Source organism: Tachyglossus aculeatus, chromosome X2 (assembly GCF_015852505.1).
Source record: "Tachyglossus aculeatus isolate mTacAcu1 chromosome X2, mTacAcu1.pri, whole genome shotgun sequence".
NCBI classification, from domain to species: Eukaryota; Metazoa; Chordata; class Mammalia; order Monotremata; family Tachyglossidae; genus Tachyglossus; species Tachyglossus aculeatus.
Genome location: NC_052100.1, coordinates 10,778,207 through 10,803,438, shown reverse-complemented (window position 1 = coordinate 10,803,438; position 25,232 = coordinate 10,778,207). Strand labels below are relative to the sequence as shown.

Here is a 25,232-nt window from a genome sequence, read left to right as displayed (position 1 = left end):
TCTGTACACCGTAAGCGCTCAACAAATACCACTGAGTAATTGATTGATTGCACACAGTAAGTGCTCCAGAAATAATACCATGAATGAATGACTGAATGACTGGAGGAGCAGCTGGAGTCAGAGGGGGACAGGATCCTACATTTAAGCCCCAAATTCCTTGTGACCACCCCCAGGCCCTGACTCACTGGTCAGGGGGCCACAGACCAAGGGCCGGCCCGGGCCTGTTGAAGTAGAGGGTGGGAATGAGAGTGATAATAATTATGGCATTCATGTCTGCTGTGCTTGACACATAGTAAGTGCTTAATAAATACCATCATTATTAAGCACTGTAGTAAGCACTGGGATAGATACAGGATAATCAGATTGAAAACAACACTTGCTCCACATGGGGTTCACAGTCTATGTAGGAGGGAATCCCCATTAATCCCCATTTTGCAGATGAGGAAACCGAGACCCAGAGAAGTGAAATGACTTGCTCAAGGTCACCCAGGAGACAGGTGGCAGAGCTAGGATGAGAACCAATATCCTCTGACATCCAGGCGCAAACTCTTGCCACCAGGCCATGTTGCTTCCCACCAGGCCACGGGGGCCCATGGGGGTGAGAGAAGGACATCATATCTGCTGTACACAGGTTGCTGGAGCTCCTGTCTGATAAACATTTCCAGCCCCAGGGTCCTGCTCACGGACCCTTGACGGAGAACCCATGGTTATACCTTCAGTGGCCTAATACTGGGAATTCAGAAGGGTTTTTGCCTGAGGGTGGGCTGGATCTGGGTTCCACACCAGCTCCCCAGGGACCATCTAGAAGGGAATCTGGGCCAAGAAGATAGAGAGTCAGAGCCTCAGGCGAGGTTCTGGTCCAGCGTGTAGGGCACAAACTGTCCCCTGACACCACCCAAGCCATGGCTTTCCAGTTGGAAGATGGCTTCCCAGAGAAGCAATGTGTTCTAGTGGAAAGAGCTTGGGCCTGAGACCCAGAGGAGGTGGGTTCTAATCCTACCTCCACTACTTTTTTTAATGGTATTTGTTAAGTGCTTACTATGTGCCAAGCACTGTTCTAAGCACTGAGGTAGATAGAAGCGAATCAGGGTGGACACAATACCTGTCCCATATTGGGCTCACAGTCTTAATCCCCATTTTACAGATGAGGTAAGCGAGACCCAGAGAAGTGAAGTGACTTGCCCAGCAGACAAGTGGCGGAGCCAGGATTAGAACCCAGGTTCTTCTGACTCTCAGGCCTTTCTAGGTGTTGGCCTAGGTGTTCCCCCTGCCCCCTCACCCTTGCCTCCCCCGTTTCTCTCTCTCCCTCGCTTCCCTGAGTACCCAAAGACGATCCTCATGCTGCTGTGTCTGGTGAACCCAGGACCATAACCGGGCTGGCCTGGTGGTGACTTGGAGGGGTTGATGTCCTCTCCCGTTCATCTTTGGGAGGCAAGAGGTGAGCAAGTCCATTTCATTCCCATTGGCCCTGGCTCTCTCCATGCATCTCTGGGATCACTGCCAGCCTCAGGGCCTTGGCTGAGTGTGTTGAGTTGGGGGAGGAGTAAGGGAAACGGGGAGAGAGGGAATCAGGTCCCGGCTTTAGGGCAGTGCCATTTCTGCCCCACTGATTAAACCCTTGGTATTTGGGAAGAGAGGCTGGAAGCCCACTATGCCCATTCCCCAGGAATTGGCTGCCTAAAGTTGAATCAACACAGAAGAAGAGACACACCCAGCCTAGGAGTCTAAGCTAATGCCAAGGTTGTGTATTTGTGAGATAAGGAGAATAATGGCCATGGGAACATCTTAGGGCGGAGAAAATTTGGAAGAGAAGATACCCCTCACTAGATGGTCAGCTCTTTCAGGGCAGGGATCATTTCTACCGACTCCATTATATTGTACGCTTATTCCCCAAGCGCTTACAATTGTGCTCTGCACACAGCGCTCAGTAGATACCGTAGATTGCTTGATTGACTGACATAGAGTTCAGTTTTGGACATGTTGATTTTGAGAGTGTCTGTGAGACAACCAGGTAGAAATGTCCTGGTGGCAGGAGGAGATGCAGAGAAGGAGAGAGGTCAGAGCTAGCAAGAGAGATTTAGGGGTCAACTCCTAAGAGGTGGGAGCAGATGGTATAAGGGAAGGGGACCTAAGAACCGAGCTTGGGCCTGCCAAAGTGATGCTTGGAGTGGGGCGGTACTGAAAGAGGCAGAAAGGGGGATGTCTTCTCTCTTCATCCTTCTTCCCTGGCCTCAAGTTTCATAGTATTTGCTATTAATAATAATGTTAAGAAGAAGAAGAAGATTTGTTAAGTACTTACTATGTGCCAGGAGCTGTATTAAACGCTGGGGTAGATGCAAGACAATTCCTGCCCACAGAGGGCTCACTGTCTTAATCCTCATTTTATAGATGAGGGGACAGAGGCACAAAGAAGTGAAATGACTTGTCCAAGGTCACACAACAGATACCTGGTGGAGCCAGAATTAGAACCCTGGTCCTCTGACTCCCTGGCCCATTATCTTATGTTGCCAACTAGTACTTCCCAAGCACTTAGTACAGTGCTCTGCACACAGTAAGCGCTCAATAAATACGATTGATTGACTGATTGATTGATTTCCACTAGGCCACACTGCTTCTTGTTAAGCGCTTACTGTGTGTCAGGCACTGTATTGAGTGCTGGGATAGATACAAGCTAATCAGTTCGGACACAGACCATGTCCCACATGGGGTTCATTGTCGTAATGCCCATTTTACAGATGAGGTAAATGAGGCCCAGAGAAGTGAAATGACTTGACCAAGGTCACACAGCAGAGAAGTGGCAGAGCTGGGGTTAGAACTCAGGTCCTTCTGACTCCCAGGCCCGTGATCTATCCACTAGACCACACTGCTTCTCAAGTTGGGGTTCGGACTACACCTGGGGCAAACCCAGTGCTAGATTAGAATGGTACCGAAGAGGGGATGGGGTTTACCTAAAGGGGGTATCGGGTCCTTTTTTAAAAAAACAGCATTTATTAAGCGCTTACTATGTGCAAAGCACTGTTCTAAAGTGCTGAGGTTAAGCGCTTACTGTGTGTCAGGCCCTGTATTGAGTGCTGGGATAGATACAAGCTAATCAGTTTGGACACAGACCATGTCCCACATGGGGTTCATTGTCGTAATGCCCATTTTACAGATGAGGTAAATGAGGCCCAGAGAAGTGAAATGACTTGACCAAGGTCACACAGCAGAGAGGTGGCAGAGCTGGGGTTAGAACTCAGGTCCTTCTGACTCCCAGGCCCGTGATCTCTCCACTAGGCCACACTGCTTCTCAAGTTGGGGTTCGGGCTACCCCTGGGGCAAACCCAGTACAGATTAGAATGGTACCGAAGAGGGGATGGGGTTTACCTAAAGGGGGTATCGGGTCCTTTTTTTAAAAAACAGCATTTATTAAGCGCTTACTATGCGCAAAGCACTGTTCTAAAGCGCTGAGGTTAAGCGCTTACTGTGTGTCAGGCACTGTATTGAGTGCTGGGATAGATACAAGCTAATCAGTTTGGACACAGACCATGTCCCACATGGGGTTCATTGTCGTAATGCCCATTTTACAGATGAGGTAAATGAGGCCCAGAGAAGGGAAATGACTTGACCAAAGTCACACAGCAGAGAAGTGGCACAGCTGGGTTTAGAACTCAGGTCCTTCTGACTCCCAGGCCCGTGATCTATCCACTAGACCACACTGCTTCTCAAGTTGGGGTTCGGACTACACCTGGGGCAAACCCAGTGCTAGATTAGAATGGTACCGAAGAGGGAATGGGGTTTACCTAAAGGGGGTATCGGGTCCTTTTTTTATTAAAACAGCATTTATTAAGCGCTTACTATGTGCAAAGCACTGTTCTAAAGCGCTGAGGTTAAGCGCTTACTGTGTGTCAGGCACTGTATTGAGTGCTGGGATAGATACAAGCTAATCAGTTTGGACACAGACCATGTCCCACATGGGGTTCATTGTCGTAATGCCCATTTTACAGATGAGGTAAATGAGGCCCAGAGAAGTGAAATGACTTGACCAAGGTCACACAGCAGAGAAGTGGCAGAGCTGGGGTTAGAACTCAGGTCTTTCTGACTCCCAGGCCCATGATCTATCCACTAGACCACAATGCTTCTCAAGTTGGGGTTCGGACTACCCCTGGGGCAAACCCAGTGCAGATTAGAATGGTACCGAAGAGGGGATGGGGTTTACCTAAAGGGGGTATCGGGTCCTTTTTTAAAAAAACAGCATTTATTAAGTGCTTACTATGTGCAAAGCACTGTTCTAAAGCGCTGAGGTTAAGCGCTTACTGTGTGTCAGGCCCTGTATTGAGTGCTGGGATAGATACAAGCTAATCAGTTTGGACACAGACCATGTCCCACATGGGGTTCATTGTCGTAATGCCCATTTTACAGATGAGGTAAATGAGGCCCAGAGAAGTGAAATGACTTGACCAAGGTCACACAGCAGAGAAGTGGCAGAGCTGGGGTTAGAACTCAGGTCCTTCTGACTCCCAGGCCCGTGATCTATCCATTAGGCCACACTGCTTCTCAAGTTGGGGTTTGGACTACAGCTGGGGCAAACCCAGTGCAGATTAGAGTGGTACCAAAGAGGGGATGGGGTTTACCTAAAGGGGGTATCGGGTCCTTTTTTTAAAAAACAGCATTTATTAAGCGCTTACTATGTACAAAGCACTGTTCTAAAGGGCTGAGGTTAAGCGCTTACTGTGTGTCAGGCACTGTATTGAGTGCTGGGATAGATACAAGCTAATCAGTTTGGACACAGACCATGTCCCACATGGAGTTCATTGTCGTAATGCCCATTTTACAGATGAGGTAAATGAGGCCCAGAGAAGTGAAATGACTTGACCAAGGTCACACAGCAGAGAGGTGGCAGAGCTGGGGTTAGAACTCAGGTCCTTCTGACTCCCAGGCCCGTGATCTCTCCACTAGGCCACACTGCTTCTCAAGTTGGGGTTCGGACTACCCCTGGGGCAAACCCAGTGCTAGATTAGAATAGTATCGAAGAGGGGATGGGGTTTACCTAAAGGGGGTATCAGATCCCTTTTTTAAAAAATGGCATTTATTAAGCGTTTACTATGTGCAAAGCACTGTTCTAAGCACTGAGGTTACAAGGTGATCAGGTTGTCCCATGGGGGGCTCACAGTCTTCATCCCCATTTTACAGATGAGGGAACTGGGGCCCAGGGAAGTGAAGTGACTTGCCCAGAGTCACACAGCTGACAATTGGCGGAGCCGGGACTTGAACCCATGACCTCTGACTCCAAAGCCCGGGCTCTTTCCACTGAGCCGTGCTGCTTCCTTCTCCCTTAGGGGTTATAGGGATCAAAGTATCTTCCTCTCTGAGCCTCTAACAACCCCTCCTCACCCTCAGCACTGTCACCAGCCCCCACTGCTAGACATGGGGGAATAGAGCCCAGTTCCCCTGCTCAGAGGGTATAGGTTTTGCTATCTCTGGGACTTCCTTTTCCCCCACAGTGGAAGGTCACCAGCTGGGCCTCTAGCCAGCTTCCGATTCCTGACCCCTCCCTCTCCACACACACACACCTAACACTTCAATTCCCTGTCGGTCCAGCTCCTCTCCTCAATCAATCAACCAGTTGTATTTATTGAGCACTTACTGTGTGCAGAGCCCTGTACTAAGCTCTTGGGAGTGTACAATATAACAGAGTTTGTAGACATGTTCCCTGTCCACAAGGAGAGATGCACACTAATATAAATTACAGACATGTAGATGAGTGTAGTGGGCTGAGAGAGAGGTGAATAAAGGGTACAAATCCAAGTGCAAGGGTGCCACAGAAGGGAGTGGGAGAAGAGGAAATGAGGACCTAACTGGGGAAGGCCTCTTGGAGGAGATGTTTTCATAACAAGGCTTTGAATGGAGGGAGAGTGATTGTCTGTTGGACATGAAGAAGGAAGTTGTTCCAGGCCAGAGGCAGGACATGGGTGAGGAGTTGGCAGAGAGATAAGTCCTGCCCCGGGGGTTGTCAGGGAGACCAGGCCCAGGCCCCCCCTCCATTTTTCCATCTGTCTCCTGTCCCTCCTCCCAGCCTCACTCACCTGTTCTTTCCCTGGCTATCAGACAAAAGGCCACACCAGCTGGCCCCCTGCTCAAAAGGTCAAATGAATGTAGGAGGACATCTTCACCCAGGAAAATACAGTGTACCTCTTCTGGCCCCTTGCCATTCCATTGAGAAATCTCACTGTACATGGTGTCACCTTCAAACTCTCTCCCTCCTCCCTTCTTCTCCCTCTCTCTCCTCCTCCTCTCCCTCCCTTATTCTCCCTTTCTCCTCCTCCCTCCCTTCCTCCTTCCCCGGACTCTGTCCCTCTCTCTCTCCCCCCCATCATCTCCTCTCTCCCCCTCCCTCCTTCTCCCTCTTCATTCCCCACCCTGTCCCTCCCTCCCATTCTCTCCCCTGCTTCCTCCTCTCTCCTCCAACCCTCTCTTCCCCTATTCTGTCCCTTCCTTTCGCCCTACTTTCTCGAGGCCCAATCATCTACCTACCCCCTACCCCCACACATAGACACACATCCAGCCAGCTCTTCTAATTTGAGAGGAGGAAGGGGGTTTGCTGATGGGCTGAAGTCAACCCTCAGACACATACCCTCTCCAGGGCCCAGGAGGTAGAAAAGAATCTGGGGCCACAGAGCATTAAACTCAGTTTATTCTTCCCTTAGGCCGTCTGCTTCTTGATTCCATAAGAGGCTTGAACAGCTGAAGAGAAAAGAGGATATGGTCAGAGGCTGCTGGGGCGTCCCCAGTCCCCTCCTCTACCTCTTCCAGGGCCAAGCCCACCACCCCCACAGTCGACTGCCCACCACCCTAACCCCCGATCCAAGCAGGGCAAGCAAGGTTGGGTGGACTGTACTTGTATAGGCCTTGGAAGGATCTCAGCACAGCTCCATGGACTTGGACTGAGGCCTGACCAGAAGAAAGGTTGACACGGTCTGCTTGTTCCCCCCGCCCCTCCATCCTAGAGACTCTCCCTCCCCCATGCTCTCCCCCCACCCCCAACCTCCAAGGGATCCAGCAAACACTCACAGTTTCTCCTCTTTCTCCTCCTTCGACTGCCACATGGTCCAAAAATAGCAGGCTGCACTGCTCAGAGCCACTAAGATCAGCATGATCTCAACTGCAGGGTGAAAAGGAATGTGGGGGTCAGGAGGAAGGAGGGGAGCAGATTCCCCAAACATCTCAGCCAGCCCACCGCCCTGCCTGCCTTCAGGAGGCACTTACCAATGGCTAAGGGTGAGGGGATGTAGCTGGCATTGGAGAGTTGGTTCAGCATCAGCATCAAGTCACTGATCTGTTCTTCATCTTCCTTGACGAGATCTGGAGCCAGGACAGATGTGGGCAGAAATCACGGCCGAGAGAAGGACGGACAAAGAAATGGAGAGAGGGGCACGTGCTGACAGACCCTGGGAGGCCGCTGGCTCTTGGACCTCCGCTGCCCTGGCAGCTCAGCCACAAGCTGGCAGGGAATGGAGTCGAGGGGTGTGGGGGAGAGATGGGATCGGGGTTCGCTCTGGGACGCACCGTCTCAGCCCGGCCCCATCACCCAGGGGTAGGCAAGACCTCTGGTTGGGGAATAGAGGCTACTGGGATGGGAAGCCAAGTGAGCCTAGGAGGGCCTGGCCCGGGGCTGGTCGGGGGGGGGGGGGGGGGGGCGCTTACTTGAAGAAGTATTTAGCATGGTGTCATTCTCCTCTTCGTAATCAATTCTGCCCTCCAGATCCCCAGTTATTGGTCTGGCATCTAGATCGTGGAGTAGAGGCACGGAGTTACACTTCATTTCTCCCCCCTTAGCTTGCAGGACCCTGGGATGGGAAGTTCCTTGGGAACTTTGTGCCGGAGGGTACCCGTCTCCCCCACCCCACGGTCCCCTATCCCCTCTTCCCACCCACCCCTTCAGTCTCACCAACTCGAAACTGGGATGTATACAGCAATAAAGTCGCCATCAGCGCCAGGAGCGTTGGAGTCATGGTGACTACCCACAGCTCACCCAACACTGGAATGTCCAGGTGGCAGTGAAACTGCCAAGCCCCCAACTGCCACTGAGGCAAACCAGGCCTCTGACCTCATCAATGGTCATTATTAGGCGCACTCTGTATTCTGAGCTATGTATTAGGTGGGCTTCAGAATGCCGTTGAATTTACAGAAATAGTAAAAGATGGCCCATGTGCTCAAGGAGTTTATACTCTAATGTGGAAGACAAGAAGAAAAGAATGTATTACTAGTCGAGGGCATGAGCACAGATTAAAAATAACAAACCCAAGTGAATAAATGAATCTATTTGTAAGGTATTTGAGTGCTGACTGAGGCATGATGGGAGAAGTGATCAAGGAAAGACTTGATGGGGATGGCTTTTTAGAAGGGCTTTGAAGAGGGGAATAACATTAGAGGAGAGGGGCTGGCCATTCTAAATAGGCAGAATGATATGAAGAAGGGGTTGGAGGTGGGAGGAGGGGGCCTATGGGTAAATTTGCTTAGGCTTAACAGAGAGCAGAGGCGGGGGTGTGGTGAGAGAAAAAGGCAGTTTGATAATACTACTACTAATAGTAATAATAATAGTAGTAGTCGTATTTATTGGGCACTCATTGGGTAACAACCAATCAGTGGTATTTATTGAGCACTTACTGGGTACAGAGCTGCAGAGCACTGTACTAAGCACTTGGGAGAATACAGTAGAGTTGGTAAACACGATCCCTGCCCTCAGAAAGCTTACAGACTAGAAGGGGAGACGGACATCAAAATAAATTGCAGATCGGGGAAGGGCACTGTACTAAGAACTTGGGAAAGTACAACAGACATACAAGACTCATCCCCTTCCCCCCAGAAGCTGACACTCTAATGACACTAACTTAAAATATCTACAGACAGTGAAATCAGAATAGATAATCAGATGTAAAATTGAATATATGCAAGTGCGGAGGATGGGCATAAATAAATATTGAAGTGGCTTTTAGGTTGATAGAACTAGGTGATGGGAATTAAACAGGGGAAGGCTTACTGGAAAAAGGTGGGATTTTAAGAAGACTTTGAAGGTGGAGGTGAGCTGGGGAGGAATAGCAGGTGAGGAGAGCCAATTTGGAGTCAATCACTCATTTACTGAGCACTTACTGTGGGCAGAGCACTGTACTAAGCACTGGGGAAAGTACAATACAATATAGTTGGTAACATGATCCTTACCCGCAAGGAGCTTACAGCCTATAGGAGGAGACAGACGTTAAAATAAATTACAGATGGGGGAAATGGGAGATGATGTGGACATAAATGTTGTGGGGCTGGGCTGAATATCAAGTGCTTAAGGGGTATACAGCCAGGTGTGTTGTCGATGCAGAGGGGAGAGTGAAGAGGGAAAATGAAAGCTTATTCAGGGAAGGCTAAGGTAGATACAAATCAATCGGGTAGGACACAGTCCCTGTTTCACATGGGACTCCCAGTCTAAGTAGGAGGTAGACCAGGTAATGAATCCCCATTTTTACAGTTGAGGAAACTGAGGCACAGAGGTCAGTGACTTACCCAAGGTGACAGAGCAGGCAAGTGGTGAAGCGGCTTGGGAGGAGCAAGGAGAGAGGGTAGGAAGATAGCAAGTGAAGAGAGTAACTCCATCAGGTGGGGCTGGTGGTGGACAGCCTTAAAGCCGATGGCGAGGAGTTTCCGTGGGATGTGAAGAGACACGGGAAGCCAGTGGATGATTTTGAGGAGAGCAGAGATGTCGGCAGAGTGATGCTTCAGGAAGACGATCCGTGCAGTGACGAGAAAGAAAGATTGGAGGTGGGGAGAGAGACTGGAGGCTGGGAGATCAGCAAAGAGGGAATCAAAGTGGGAAGGTTGGGAGGAGGGGAGCATTTAGAAGCTCAATTTGGAGCAGGTTGAGTTTAAGGTGCCAATTAATCATCCAGGTGGAGATGTCCTGGAGGCAAGCGACAGGACAGAAGGGGAAGTCAGAGGTATATTGGTGGGGGGGGGCAGTCACTTGCATAGAGAAGCAGCATGGCTCAGTGGAAAGAGCCCGGGCTTTGGAGTCAGAGGTCATGGGTTCAAATCCCTGCTCTGCCAATTATCAGCTGTGTGAATTTGGACAAGTCACTTAACTTCTCTGTGCCTCAGTTACCTCATCTGTAAAATGGGGATTAAGACTGTGAGTCCCACGTGGGACAACCTGATCACTTTGTATCCCACCAGTGCTTAGAACAGTGCTTTGCACATAGTAAGTGCTTAACAAATACCACCATTATTATTATTATTATTAGAGGAGGTAGCTGACACCAGGCTACCAGGAGAGTTCCCGTAGAGAGTGAGTGAAGAGGGGAAGAAGAGAAGAAGACCCAACACAGCCTTTAGGGACCCCCATGGCTCGGGGAAGTTGGAAGAGGAGCCAGAGATGGAATTAGAGACAGAGGTAAAAGGAGCAGGAGTCGTTAAAACTGAGATCTGATCATATTGGCCCTCCCTGGAGATTCCACCTGGCAAATAGGAAACCTTCCACCTGCCCTCCCCACCTTTTTTTAAAACTTCTCCCACACTGTAACTTTTAAAATTGTTTCCTCTTTTTTTTGGCTCTCGATTGCCCTCCACATCACACCCCCCCAGCCAAACCATCTCCGCCTGCATCCCCAGAACTAGTGCCATAAAGGAGACTCGTGTTTTAAAGCCCAAACCGATGTGTTGCAAAGCTAAAACAGGACGTAAATGTAGAACTCCTCATCTTTCTACCCAAACCCTGTCCTCCCCCTGACTTTCCCATCACTGTAGATGGCACCACTATCTTCCCGATCTCATAAGCCTGTGATCTTGGCATTAGCCTCATCTCACCTCTCTCATTCGCCCCACCTCTGCCACCAAATCTTGTCGGTTCTACCTTCACATCATCACTAAAATCCCCCCTTTCCTCTCCATCCAAACTGCTACCATGCTGATCCAAGCCCTTATCCTATCCCGCCTTGATTACTGCATCTACCTCCTTGCTGACCTCCTTGAGTCCTGTCTCTCCCCACTCCAGTGCATATTTCACTCTGCTGCCCGGATTGTTTTCCTAAAAAAAATTCAAGTCACATCTCCCCACTGCTCAAGAACCTCCAGTGGTTGCCCATCCACGCCCGCATCAAACAGAGACTCCTTACCATCGGCTTAAAAGCACTCAATCACCTTGTCCCCTCCTACCTTACCTCACTTATTTCCTACTGGGAAGCAGTGTGGCCTAGTGGATAAAGCACAGGCCTGAGAGTCACAGGATCTGGGTTCTACTCTTGGCTCTGCCACTGGTCAGCTGTGTGACCGTGGGCAAGTCACTTGACTTCTCTGTGCCTCAATGGTCTCATCTGTAAAATGGAAATTAAATCCTACTCCCTCTTTCTTAGATTGAGAGCCCCTTGTGGGACAGGGACTGTGCTCAACCTGATTATCTTGTACTCACCCCAGCGCTTAGAACAGTGCTTGACACATAGTAAGTGCTTAATACCATTATCATTATTACTACAACCCAGTCCATGCACTTTGCTCCTCTAATACCAATTTACTCACTGTACTTCAGTCTCATCTGTCTGGCCATGGACCCCTTTGATCACATCCTTCCTCTGGCCTGGAATGCCCTCCCCCTTCATATATGACAGACCACCACTCTCTCCCCCTCCAAAGCCTTAGTAAAATCACAACTTCTCCTAGAGGCCTTCCCCAATTAAATCCTCCTTTCTGCATCATCTTTACACTTGAATCTGTCCCCTTTAAGCACTTGATATTCACCCCACCCTCAGCCCCGCAGCACTTATGTACATATCCATAACTTACTTATGTTAATGGCCTCCTCCTCTAGACTGCAAGCTCCTCTCCTAGCAACTCTGTTGTACTGCACTTCCCAAGCGCTTAGTACAGTGCTCTGCACACATATAGTCTCAATAAATACCACTGATTGATTGGTAGGAATGTTGTAAGTGCCATTTGTCTTAACTGTAAACCTTAAATTGAAGGCTCCCTGTAACTTTATCTGCTGGTGTCCAATACTGAACTATTTTTAGCTTTAGTAAAATACCTTTTTATCTTCTTTCTTATATAAAATGGAAATAATCCCTTGCATTTGTATAGTGCTTTTCTTTTCTCCTTCACAAAGTCCTTTCAACATCCACGATTTCATCATCCCCATGAGCTAGGAGAGGCAGAGATGTCCTCTCCGTTTTACAGATGAGAAAGTGGAGGCACAAAGAGATTAAGGAATTTACCCCAGCTCACACAGCAGGTTAGCAGCAGCCAAGCTGGGGCTAGAACCCCGGTCTCATGACTTCCGGACTGAGCGAAGGATGAAGGTTCCAATCCTTCCCTTCCCCCACAGCCAGAAAGCATAAACCAGGGCCAAAGTGCAGCATAATCATGTAATCGGAGTATCTTGAAGTGCCCTAGTGGGCTGCGGGAGTGTGGATGGGTGAGGGGCCCAGGCTCACAACAAACCCTGACTGTATGAGTTAGGGAAAATTCCTGACTCCTGCAGGTGTAAATGGCCTTGGAGCAATGCAGGTGAACCCATTGCAGGAGGTTTAATCTTAAGAAACCCCAGCGGGATTGTCTAAATTGCCCCAGTATGAGAGCCAACTGGGGTAGTCTTGAAGTCCAGTGGTCAGGGGCTTGTGGGCCTTGTGTCTCTTTTTAAAAATCTTATCCCCATTTTACTGATGAGGTAACTGAGGCACAGAGGAAAAGAAGTGACTTGCCCAAGGTCACTCAGCAGACAGGTGACAGAGGCAGGATTAGAACCCAGGTCCTTCTGACTCTATCCAGAAGCAGCGTGGCTTAGTGGAAAGAGCACGGGCTTTGGAGTCAGAGGTCATGGGTTCGAATCCCGCTCCACCACATGTCTGCTGTGTGGGACCTTGGGCAAGTCACTTCACTTCTCTGAGCCTCAGTTACCTCATCTGTAAAACGGGGATTACAACAGTGAGCCCCCCGTGGAACAACATGATCACCTTGTATCCTCCCCAGCGCTTTGCACGTAGTAAGCACTTAACAAATACCATCATTATTATTATTATCCACTGGACCACCCTGCTTCTCTGTGTGTCCGGGGAGCACACAGCATTGGGGGGCGGGGGCAAAGAGAAGTTAGATTTGGAAACTGAGTTGCCCTGGGGTGACACTCTGCGGGCTTTCTGGGGTCCCCAACCTTAAGGTGAAGGGGGACGGGCGGGAGGGCACCTGGCCAGAAGAGACCACCCGCCTTGTTGGTATCCAAACCAATAAGTTGTCTTCCAGAGTTCTCAGCCCAGCCTGCTTCATCCCTGGGGGGCCACTGCCGAGTCCAGTGGGGACCCACGAAAGGGGAGCCCCTGCCCAACCATGGGGAGCCCCTGCCCAACCATGGGAAGCCTGCCATCTACTGGCCACAAATGGAAACGGCAAGAATGGGCCCCAAGGGCAGGGGTAGGGTAGACTGAGCAACTCCCTTCTTTTTCTCTTTCTCCCCCTTCTCTCTCTTTCTCTCCCTCTTCCTACCTTTCTCTTTCTCCCTCTTTCTATCTCACTATCTATCTCCCTCTCTCTCTCTTTCCCGCCGTCGACCCCCGGCCCATGTCGTCCCCCTGGCCTGGAATGCCCTCCCTCCCAACATCCGCCAAACTAGCTCTCTTCCTCCCTTCAAGGCCCTACTGAGAGCTCACCTCCTCCAGGAGGCCTTCCCAGACTGAGCCCCTTCCTTCCTCTCCCCCTCGTCCCCCTCTCCATTCCCCTCATCTTACCTCCTTCCCTTCCCCACAGCACCTGTATATATGTATATATGTTTGTACGGATTTATTACTCTATTTATTTATTTATTTTACTTGTACATATCTATTCTATTTATTTTATTTTGTTAGTATGTTTGGTTTTGTTCTCTGTCTCCCCCTTTTAGACTGTGAGCCCACTGTTGAAGGGACTGTCTCTATATGTTGCCAACTTGTACTTCCCAAGCGCTTAGTAGTGCTCTGCACACAGTAAGCGCTCAATAAATACGATTGATTGATTGATTGATGTATATATGATTGTACATAGTTATTACTCTATTTTACTTGTACATATCTATTTATTTATTTTATTTTAATATGTTTGGTTTTGTTCTCTGTCACCCCCTTCTAGACTGTGAGCCCACTGTTGGGTAGGGACCGTCTCTAGATGTTGCCAACTTGTACTTCCCAAGCGTTTAGTACAGTGCTCTGCACACAGTAAGCGCTCAATAAATACGACTGATTTATTTTATTTTAATATGTTTGGTTTTGTTCTCTGTCACCCCCTTCTAGACTGTGAGCCCACTGTTGGGTAGGGACCGTCTCTAGATGTTGCCAACTTGTACTTCCCAAGCGTTTAGTACAGTGCTCTGCACACAGTAAGCGCTCAATAAATACGACTGATTAACTGATTTCTCTCTCTCCCCTCTTCCCAGGCAGCCCAAGGGGAGAGCCTGGAAAGCAATACCTAGTGAAAGCCATGTCCATCCCAGCTAATAATAATAATTATAGTAATGGTCTTTATTAAGCACTTACTACATGCCAAACACTGTGTTAAGCACTGGGGCAGATGCAAGAGAATCAGATCAGATGCAAGAGAATAATAATAATAATAACAATAATGGCATTTATTAAGCGCTTACTATGTGCAAAGTGATCAGACCTCTCTCTTTCTCCCTCACTCCCTTTCTCTCTCTCTCCCCTCTTCCCAGGCAGCCCAAGGGGAGAGCCTGAAAAGCAATACCTAGTGAAAGCTATGTCCACCATAGCTAATAATAATAATATAGTAATGGTCTTTGTTAAGCACTCACTACGCACCAAGCACTGTGCTAAGCACTGGGGCAGATACACGATAATCAGATCAGACCCAGAGCCTGTCCCACCGGGGGCTCACAGCCTAAGAGGGAGGGAGAAAGAACAGATGTTTTATCCTCATTTTACAGATGAGGAAACTGAGGCACAGAGTGGTTAGGGGACTTGCCCAAGGTCACACAGCTGATACAAGACAACCCCCCCCTCCACAAATCAAAGCAGCCAGATACAAGGGCACTGGGGACATCAAAGGTTGGACCCTCCTGCCCATCCCTGCTTGGTGTCCATCCAGTGACCCCTTTGTCCCTACTCCACGCAGCTTGGCCCAAATCCAACCTTGCCAGCTGATGAGGCCATCACCCAGTAGCCGATCACTCATGGCTCCTCCTGACAGGGCCAGGAGGTGCCCTCCTTTCTTGGGTCACAGAGGGGGAAGAAGGGCAAGAGGAAACCCAAGAGGCAGTTACTATCCAGGGAAGCTGTGCTAGGACCAGTGCCCTCTGGAGCGGGCAGGATGCCAGGGCGAAAGGCTCTCGGTGCCCTTCTCCCCAAGGGTGGTTCCAGATTCTTGGGGAGCAGCATCAGCTATGAAGTGGGGAGTGGACACGGTGCCTCTTTCCTCCTCAGCACAAAGTCACCCGGGGCTGCCGGGCTCATGGCATAGAAGACGTTGGCATTGTCCGGAATGAGCAGCTCTGAAAGAAGGGAGGGGAGAAGGGACTCTGGGCTTCCCCCCCACCTTCTTCCTCCCCTGTTATGCAGAGTCAAGTCCCCCCATCTTTCCCAGTCTCCAACCCCCAGTCCCAGTCCCCACCCCCAGGTCCCACCTCACCTTTGTTTCCCGGGAGGACCTGAAACAGCTGATAGCCCCGGGGCTGGGGCCCATCCAGGTTGTGCTTCTGCAGTGCCCGCAGAACCACTCCGGGGGTCTTGTCCTGGCTCGTGAGCTATGAAACGTGGAAGTAGATGGGGCAAGGACCCTTGGGAGGGGCCCAAAAAGAAGAGACGTCGCCCCGCCCCAGGGTAAAGCTCTGTTAATAAAGTTTATTATGCCATATTCTGCCAACTGGAGATGGCCAGAGTCAGGCCCGATCTCCTGGTCTCATTGCCTCTGTCCCACGGGGTGGCCCGGCCAGGCCCTTACCAGGATGCTGCGGTACAGGTTGCCGTGGTCGTTGTCCACGCTGATGCGGATGATGCAGGCGTCCGGGCTGTGCTGGCCGGGAGGCCCAGGGCGGGCACTGCCCACTGGTGAGGTTGGCCCCCGGGATGAGAGGCCAGTGGTGGCAGTCTCAGGGCCCAGGGTCAGTTCTAGAGAGCACTGGGAAACAGGATGGCAAGAAGGGTCCAGTCCCCCCCACCACACACCTATCCACATATCCACAGACACACAGATGTCCGCACATACATGCTCACTAAGAACACAGACACAAAGACTCAGGGGCACATATACACACACTCGAAGGCCAAGCAGCACACACAGACTCAGGTGCGCATGTGCACACGAACACACACAGCTGGATGGCTGCAAACACAACTCACAGAGAAATGGATGTCTGCACTTGCATACACACCCACAAGAGACCTGGATGCATGTGCACACATGCCCACAAAGACACACACTCACAAAAACACCCAGATGTATGGGCAGGCATACACGAAGGCACACAGAGACCCAGATGCCCCCCCCATGAATAAAGCCAGCATACATACACAAATACACCTTGATCCCCTCCCCACACACAGACCAAGAAGCATGCACACACACTCATACACACTTAGAGCTGAATGCCCCCAACACACAACACACACAAACACAAACCCAGATGTCAGCACATGCACCCAAACACATACGCAGACACTTGGTTGCATGCACCCAGATGCAGAGACCCAGATGCATGCAGGTACACATGTGCACATACACACAGACAAAAACACAGATACACTCACACAAACAACAAGCAGATGTCTGTGCAATGTTCACAAATACATACCCAGAGACACACACATACTTTCACACAATCAGACCAAGAAACATACAAATACGCACACACACACACACACAGACTATGATGCCCATTCAGACCCAGATACAGAGACCCAGATACATAAGTGCAGACACATACACACCTGCACAAGGACACATATGAACCTGGATATGCACACAGCCCAGATCAGGATGTGTGCACACATTCACTCACACACAGATCCTGATGCATGCTCACAGACACACACACTGACCATGCAGCACACGCATTCACACAGACCGAGATGCACATGCACACACACACACAGAATGGAGGCATGCATGTGTACACACAGAAACCCAGTGGCCCTTACTTACACACACACACAGACACAGACCTGGTAGCCCTTACACACATACACGCACACACACAGACCCACCAGCACACAGAGATATGGTGGCCCTCACACACACACACACACACACACACACACACAGTCTCTCTCTCTCTCTCTCTCTCTCTCTCTCTCTCTCTCTCTCTCCTGCAACCAGAGACACACACACCACCACCCGAGCACACATTCACACATATAAAGAGTGACCTGGATGTGTGTATACACGCACACACACACTCATTGACCTGGATACACACACAAAAGGGAATTCACACCTTGCTGCCTTTGCTGCCACCACCTTCCTTCGGCGAAGCAGGAGGGCTGAGAGTCGGGGGCTCCCTCTCCCGAGGGCTGGACAGGGGTGGGGAGCCAGCATTCTCCCAGCTCAAGGGAAAGAGCCAAAGACCAAGAAAGTGAGAGGTCCAGGGCCCATCTCCTCCAAGAGGCCCGCTGTTGGGTAGGGACCGTCTCTATATGTTGCCAACTTGTACTTCCCAAGCGCTTAGTACAGTGCTCTGCACACAGTAAGCGCTCAATAAATACGATTGAATGAATGAAAGAAGCCTTCCTCAACCGAGCCTTCATTTCCTCTTTTCCGGCTCCCTTCTGCGCCACCCTTCCACTTGGATTTGCTCCCTTCATTCATTCATTCAATCGTATTTATTGAGCGCTTACTGTGTGCAGAGCACTGTACTAAGCACTGCGGAAGTACAGGTTGGCAACATATAGAGACGGTCCCTACTCATGTCCATATCCTCCGTAATCCGTTTATTTATATTAACGTATCTCTCCTTCTAGACTCTAAGCTCCTTTCATTCAATCGTATTTATTGAGCGCTTACTGTGTGAGCAGGGTACGTGTCTACCAACTCTCCCGGGTGCTTAGTACCGTGTTCTGCAAATAGTAAGTGCTCCATAAATACAACTGATTGTTCGATTGATTACCGACTCCGTCGCACTGTCCTCTCCCAAGCATTCAGTTCGGTGCTGTGCTCGATAAACACCCCGACTGATCGACTGGTTGGCCAAGATCTCGGCAATCCTCACCTGGGCCCAGCAGTGGGAGAGCTTGGGTCTCCAGAGCGCCTGCCGGGTGATGAACTGCATTCCCGAGAAAGTTTCCTGACGGAGAGGACGGGAGGCCAGGAGGGAGCAGATGGATGGGTGGCTCTATCACCACCTCTCCAATCCCTTCCCCTTCGAGGCACCGGGTGAACGCCCCACCCAGCTCCCCCTACAACCCCCCACCCCGACCCGGCCCAACTCCAGAAGGGGTTCTCTCACGCGCTCAGTCGCTTGGTGAGGCTGCGGCGGACTTTGGGGGAGTTGGGGCAGGAGGAGGCTGGGGGCTCAATGATGCGGGATATTCTATAACTGAATAACAGAGAAGCAGCGTGGCCCAGTGGGAAGAGCCCGGGCTTTGGAGTCGGAGGTCAAGGGTTCAAACCCCGGCTCTGCCAATTGTCAGCTGTGTGACTTTGGGCAAGTCACTTCACTTCTCTGTGCCTCAGTTACCTCATCTGTAAAATGGGGATTAAGACTGTGAGCCCCCCGAGGGACAACCTGATCACCTTGAAACCTCCCCAGTGCTTAGAACAGTGCTTTGCACATAGTAAGCGCTTAATAAATGCCATTATTATTATTATTATCTGGGTGAGGGGACAGGAAGGTGAGTCAGAGCTAGAGCCAGGGCCAGCCCCAGGATCAAGCTCAAAGCCTGCCTAGGATTGATATTTTTTTATGGTATTTGTTAAGCGCTAACTATGTGCCAGGCACTGTACTTAGCCCTGGGGTACATACAAGCTAATCAGATTGGATACAGTCCATGTGCTTTGCACATAGTAAGCGCTTAAATACCATCATCATTATTATTATGTCCCACACGGGGCACACAGTCTTAGTCCCCATTTGACAGACGAGGGAACCGGGACACAGAGAAGTGACTTGCCCAAGGTCACGTAGCAGACAAGTGGCTGAGTCAGAATTAGAACCCAGGTCCTTCTGATTCTCAGGCCCATGCTCCATCTACTAGGCCACGCTGCTTCTCAGATGATATCTTCACATTCCCCAGTTTCAGGCCTGGGGGGTGGGGGGGGGGTGCTAAAGGGGACACCACTGCACATGGCTGGCAGCCTGTCCCCCGGACCTCCTTCTGGAACCAGTGGATGGCCTGGAATGGCCCAGTCCAAGAGGCTAACTGAAGCTGGGCTGAGTTTGGAACCAGGGATGGATCAGGCAGTCCGGGCTAGAAAAATCCAACCTGAGCAGGGCTGGATGTCAGGGAATGGCGGGGGGGGGGCTGGACATCAGGGAGCGGAAAGGGAGTGGGGAGGCCAGGAATGTGAAAAGCAGCCCATGAGCCTCTCCCCGCTCCCCCAGTTACCTCTGCTCCTCGCTGAGTTGGCGGTGCCCCCGGAAGGCAGCCAGGATAGGCGGGCACGGGGTCAGAGAATAGTGGAGGCAGCGCCGTTGCAGCTGCTGGATACGTGACAGGATCTCCCACTCCTGTGGAGGCTTTGCCAGTCAGGCTACTCCTTCTCGCCTCAGGCCCCCTCTGCCCTCAGTCCCAGATGCCCCCAGCCCCTCCTCTCCCTTCCCTCAGCACTCACCTTCCTCCTCTTCTCAAAGTTGATGAGCTCTCCCTGCGGGGGCAGAGAGGGCACAAATGGCATAAACCGGAAATTTTTCCTGGACCAATGCCATGTAGGGACTCCCCCATAACAGGGAAGGGGCCACGCCGAGGCTTCGGAGAGGGCCGGAGGAACGACCTCACCTCTACTAGGTCGGGCAGGGCCGTGTCCAGCATGATCAGGTCAGTCAGGAAGGTGCCCAGGTATGGGACCGGGCCTGGGGGCAGTTCCTGGAGCCATCGAGGCAATGTCAGGGTTCCCCCACCACCCCTCTCCTTCCCTCTGACCCCTCCCCACACCGTAAGGGCCTCTCCCCCCTCCTCCTTCCCAGCCCCACCACCGTGGCATCCTGATCTGCCCCCAGTCCCTGCAGCTGCATCCACTCACGGGCCGGGGATCTTGCTGGCCTCTGTGGAGGCTGTTTTCCCCATCAAGGGGGCCTGGGGCCATCTCTTCCTTTGGGGGCGGGAGGCGGAGGAGAGACCCGGTTTAAAAAAAAAAAAGTCAGGTCTGGGCCTGCCCCAGAAAGCCAGCACCCGGACTCCCAACCTCTTCCAACCATCACTTTCCCCCAGACCCTGGCATCTGTTGGAAGCCCCGGTCCCTAGGATTCCACCATCCGGACCCCAATACCTGGGTGAGGATCTCTCGACTGCTGAGATGGTTGTTCTCATCAGAAAAAATCTGGGAGAGTTTCCGGAATACAGACAGGGGCTCCCTGTGGATCGGGAGGGGAGCAGGAGGTTACGGCCAAGAGAGCCTGGTGGTGGGGAGGGAGACTGAACCCAGATGAAGATGGGGAGGAGGAGTGGGAGGGGAAGGAGACGGGGGTGGGGTTAGAGGGTGAAGAGGAGAAGGGGAGGAGGGGGAGGAGCTGAATTAGCCCCCTTCCCTGCCCAGCTGACTGGCACTCCCTCGATTCAGCCACGCAAATCCTACCCTACCCTACCTGACTGTCCACTGCAGGTTCTCCATCTCCCAGCCCCCCTTCGGCGTTCCCCCTCAACCCTGTCTCACCGGCTCACAGCCGCCCAGCTCCTCTTCAGCCGATATACGGGGTTGGACTGCAGAGCCGACAAGATGGCCCGGAGCGAAGAGAAATTCCTCAGCTCCCGGCAGTGCTTTGGGACAGAACCAATATCCCAGAGATCTCCAAACGCTCTCCCAGAAGCCTCCCTCCGAGAGATCTCTAATTCTAGCCACTGCCCTCCGGAGTCCCCACCACTCAATTCCCCCTCTCCCCACCCCGCCTTCCCAATCCCTTAGGGCCCTGCCACCACCTGTGGTCTGGACCCCCGAGCCTCCCCATAAGCCCCTGACCTTTAATAATAATAATAATGGCATTTATTAAGCGCTTACTATGTGCAAAGCACTGTTCTAAGCGCTGGGAAAGTTACAAGGAGATCAGGTTGTCCCACCGGGGGGCTCACGGTCTTAATCCCCATTTTACAGATGAGGGAACTGAGGCACGGAGAAGTTACGTGACTTGCCCAAAGTCACACAGCTGACAGGTGGCAGAGCCGGGATTCGAACCCATGACCCCGACTCCAAAGCCTGTGCTCTTTCCACTGAGCCACGCTGCTTCTTTCGAGTTCACTGCCTCGCCCCACCCCCACTCCGCCAAGCCCCAACCTGGGCCACGCGGATCCACTTGTCGAGCCTCAGGGCCCGCAAGGCGGGGCGCAGAGTGGGGTCCCCCAGCACTGAGGTGATGACACAGCCTGTCACCGCGTTGAACTGGGCCACAGTGGCTCGGACCGAGCTGGCCGCTCTGCCTCCACGAGGCCCCCGATCCCGCTGAGACCAGATGCGGCCCAGGCAGTCCGAAGGACGCACCCTCCGGAACAGTTCCTGGGATGGAGGGGGACACCGTGACCCCGGGGCCTGGGAGTGGGGTGAGGGATGACACGTGGTGACCCTCCGCTACTTCTCCGGCCACCCGGCCCCCTCCCCTCTCACCTGACAGCTTGGCTTCTCCCTCACCCACCACAGATGCCCTGAGTGTTTCCCCAGAGGCCAGTAAATACAGGGAGAGGGTGCGGAGGGGGGTGGGGTCTCACCACATCCATCAGGGTTAGCTGCTCGGCCACTTTGTCAGTGCTGAAATCCAGTAGGTCCAGCCCTTTCTCCAGGCTGTCTACTCCCTCCTGCTCCTTCCCCAAATCGCCCACCTGGACAGAAGACCCTAGAGAGAGAGGAGGAGAAAGAGGATGCCAAAGGTCAGTGAGGGGAGGGAGAGGAGGAGGGGACTCACAGAGGGCAAGGGGAGACTGCTGAGGAGTGAAAAGGGGAGGATATAAGGCCGGGGACCTCTCCCTTCCCAGACCCAACTTTTGCAGGCGGGGTGTTATTCTTTTCCCTAGGGACCTCAGGATCAGAGGGAACTAGGCGGGCAAATGAAAGAGGAGGAGGAGGAGGAGGGTCCCCTCACCTGCAACTTCCAGCACCCTCACCCCAAGCCCTGACCTGCAGGGTCTATCTCCTCCTCCTCCTCCTCCTCCTTCTCTTCCTCCTCCAGCTCTGTCCCCTCCTGCAGCACCTCCTCAGCTAGAAAGCGGCTCAGCAACTGCTTGGCCTCGCGCTCCTCGGTACCCCCGGGTGCCAGGCAGCTCAAGAAAGCGCAGACTTGGTGCAGGGCAGGGTGGGCCGGCGGCTCTCGGAAATCCTCGGGTTGATCCCGCAGCCAGGATCCCAGTGTGGCCAGCACGGCCCTACCAGCCCGAGACCCACCCGGAAGCTGAGGCCGGTGGGGCCTCCCAAAGCCTCCCCACAAGCTCGACACACTGCCCACCCATCGGGGCCCCCTCTGCTGCCAGTGCCTCCAGAGACGAGGAGGTCGGGGGGCACTCACCTCTGCTTTTGGCCTTGGCTCCCGCCCAGGGGCCTAGTGGTCTCTTTTGCACTCTCACCCTCTGACCTGGAAAGAGCCGCCCCCTCCACCATCAGTCAGAGAGGCCCAGCAGTGGGACTGGGACAGAGGGTGGCATGGGGGAGGTGGGGGTGAAGCTGGGGGGTTCAGGGCAAGGGGGAACAAGGTCTAGGCAGGGAGAGAGAACTCTGGGCGGCAGGTGGGGAGTGTGGTGGGGCGGCGGGGGCACGGTTTACTTGTTTGACAGCGGCAACAGCAGCTCCAGGACCCCTGGGGTGGAGGTGAAAGCCCGGTGAGTGGCCAGGAACACAGGCACAAATGTAGGGTCCTGAGCCTGGTCCCCTGACACCAGTTCCTCCACCAGCCGGTCCAACCGTCCAGCTTTTAGGGTCCGCACTTTGCAGGTCCGGTACAGGACAAAAGCGCTCGTTGGGGTGAGCCCAGGAGATGGGGGTGCCTGAGTGGGATGGGGCGAGGCAGCGTTAGAGGGGAGGGCAGGTCAGTCACCAGAACACTTCTGGCACTTAGCTGGTCAATCAGTGGTAATGAACGCCTACTGCGGGCATTCGTTCATTCAGTCGGATTTATTGAACGCTTACCGTGTGCCGGGCACCGTACTAACTGCTTAGGTGAGTACAATACAGCCCGAAGACCTGATCCATGCCCTCAAGAAGCTTACCGTCTAGAGTCGGAAGCAGACATTAAAATAAATTACAGCGAGGGGAAAGGCAGAGTGTGAGGGCGGGTACCTCTAAGTGCCCTGTGCGGACTGGGGCTAAGGTGAGTATCAAAGTGCTTAAGGGGCCCAGACCAGAGTGCCCAGGTGATGCGGAGGGGAGGGAGAATACGGTGGGGCAGTGAGAGAGTTCTTGGAGGAGGTGTGATTTGAATAGGGCTTTGAAGGTGGGAAGAGTGGAGGATATGAAGGGTGCAGTGGAATCAAAGGAAGGTTAGGGAATAGAGGATTGGAAGTGGTGTGGAAGGAGTCATTGGTCGGTGGGGCCGGGTGGGGGGGGGGGGGTTGAAGATGGCAGTCAGGGAGGGAAGAAGGAAGGGAGCAAGAGCTTTGATAAGGCGTGAAGGGGTCGGGGGCACAGTTGGGAGGTAGATTTTAAGAGGATGTGGGAGAGCTCCCTGTATACGGTAAATGCGCAATAAATACCACTGAATGATCCAGTGCTTGACTGAGCTCCTGTGGCCAGAGCACCGTACCAAGCGCCTGGAAGAGTACGATGTAACAATGTAACGGCCACATTCCCGGCCCACAACGAGTTTACAGTCCAGGAGGTGACATCGATCCCCAAGAAGGGTTGACCCCCTCCCGAGGCCTGACCCAACAGGGGCAGGGGCTGGCGAGGCCGATGAAAGAGGCGCCAGAGGCGGAGCAGGGAGGGAAGAGCAACAGGGGACGGGAAAGCCGGAGGAAAAGGAAAAAGGGGAAAAAAAACCGATCTCCCCCCTCCCCCCCCAGCCCCAAGATCCGAAGTGGAAGGCTTGAAGGCCAATATGTTGCCAATTTGTACTTCCCAAGCGCTTAGTACAGTGCTCTGCACATAGTACGCGCTCAATAAATACGATTGATGATGATGATGAAGGCGCAGGTTCCCGGGCGCTGTCGGCCCGTCGTACCTGGCCCCGGGCGCTTCCCGTCCTTGGTCCGGCCCCGAGCCGCCGCAGAGTGACGCTGTACACGACTCCGTCCTCGGTCTCCTCGCCCCACTCCTGCAACGGCGTCTGCCGAACACAAGCCGGGGAGCCCCCGCGGGCACCGGGCCGGGCCGGCTGCTCAGAGGGGCTGCCGAGGGGACAGGGGGGAGGGCGCCCCGGCTTGGCAGCCCTGACGCGGCGCGAAGAAGGGCCGCCCCCGCCCCCCCAAGTTACCATGGCAAGCTCTTTCCCCGGGGGCCGTTCTGGCCGCTCCATGAGGCTCCGGATCCCCTGGGACCGCGCCGGCAGAGCGGCCGGGACTCGACTGCGATGGGGGCGAGGGAGGAGGAGGAGGAGGGAGCGGGGAAAGAGGCGGGGTGAGGGGTGGGGGGCAGGGAACGGCAGCCCTCACGTGGAAAAGGGGAGGGGGAGGCCGACTGTCCAGCTAGCCGGGGTGCCTGCCCTTCGCCCCCCTGGGTCCCCGGCTCCACCGGGGGCGGAGGCGGGACCCCCGACACCTCCACGTGTTGGCTACACCGAGCCACGGAGGCCCACGGGGTTATTTCCACAACAGAGCGAGCAACGAGGCGGAGACGAAGAGGGGAAGCCCTGGCACGGCCCGGCTCGGCTACCAATTACTTGGCCAGAACAGCCACTGGCCCGCCGGACCTGAGCTTCCCCCTCCCAACCCGCGGCCGGCCCCGTCCAGTAGCCTTCGAGGGCAATGCCGCCGGCCTGGAGGGGCTAAGTCCAGCTTCAGGTGGCGATGGCCGAGGAGGCCGTGCTACTTCAGGAAATTGGCCCAGAGGGGAGCTCCCTGACTCGGGCCGAAAGCGCCTTCCCTTCCTCCAACTTGTAGCTTTGGCAAGAGGGGCCGAAGTCCCTGAAGCTGGGAGCAAAGGCAGAGCGGGCGCTGCCTCCATCCCCCACTATTTTCACT

General features: G+C 53.0%; 1 protein-coding gene across 1 annotated transcript; it reads right to left on the bottom strand.

Annotated features, from left to right (window-relative positions):
- Nucleotides 1-14,901: 14,901 nt before the first annotated feature.
- On the bottom strand, nucleotides 14,902-24,631 carry RGL3 (ral guanine nucleotide dissociation stimulator like 3). The gene is made up of 19 exons (XM_038771133.1): nucleotides 24,527-24,631; nucleotides 24,275-24,379; nucleotides 22,882-23,102; nucleotides 22,628-22,693; nucleotides 22,243-22,487; nucleotides 21,837-21,961; nucleotides 21,409-21,627; nucleotides 20,794-20,897; nucleotides 20,410-20,494; nucleotides 20,164-20,232; nucleotides 19,920-20,006; nucleotides 19,756-19,788; nucleotides 19,530-19,651; nucleotides 18,431-18,520; nucleotides 18,194-18,268; nucleotides 17,423-17,531; nucleotides 15,931-16,107; nucleotides 15,619-15,733; nucleotides 14,902-15,481 (listed from the first exon to the last, which is right to left on the bottom strand). Exons 1-19 carry the CDS (start codon nucleotides 24,566-24,568, stop codon nucleotides 15,372-15,374), a joined length of 2,199 nt encoding a protein of 732 aa, XP_038627061.1. The 5' UTR covers nucleotides 24,569-24,631; the 3' UTR covers nucleotides 14,902-15,371.
- Between the last annotated feature and the right edge of the window lie 601 nt (nucleotides 24,632-25,232).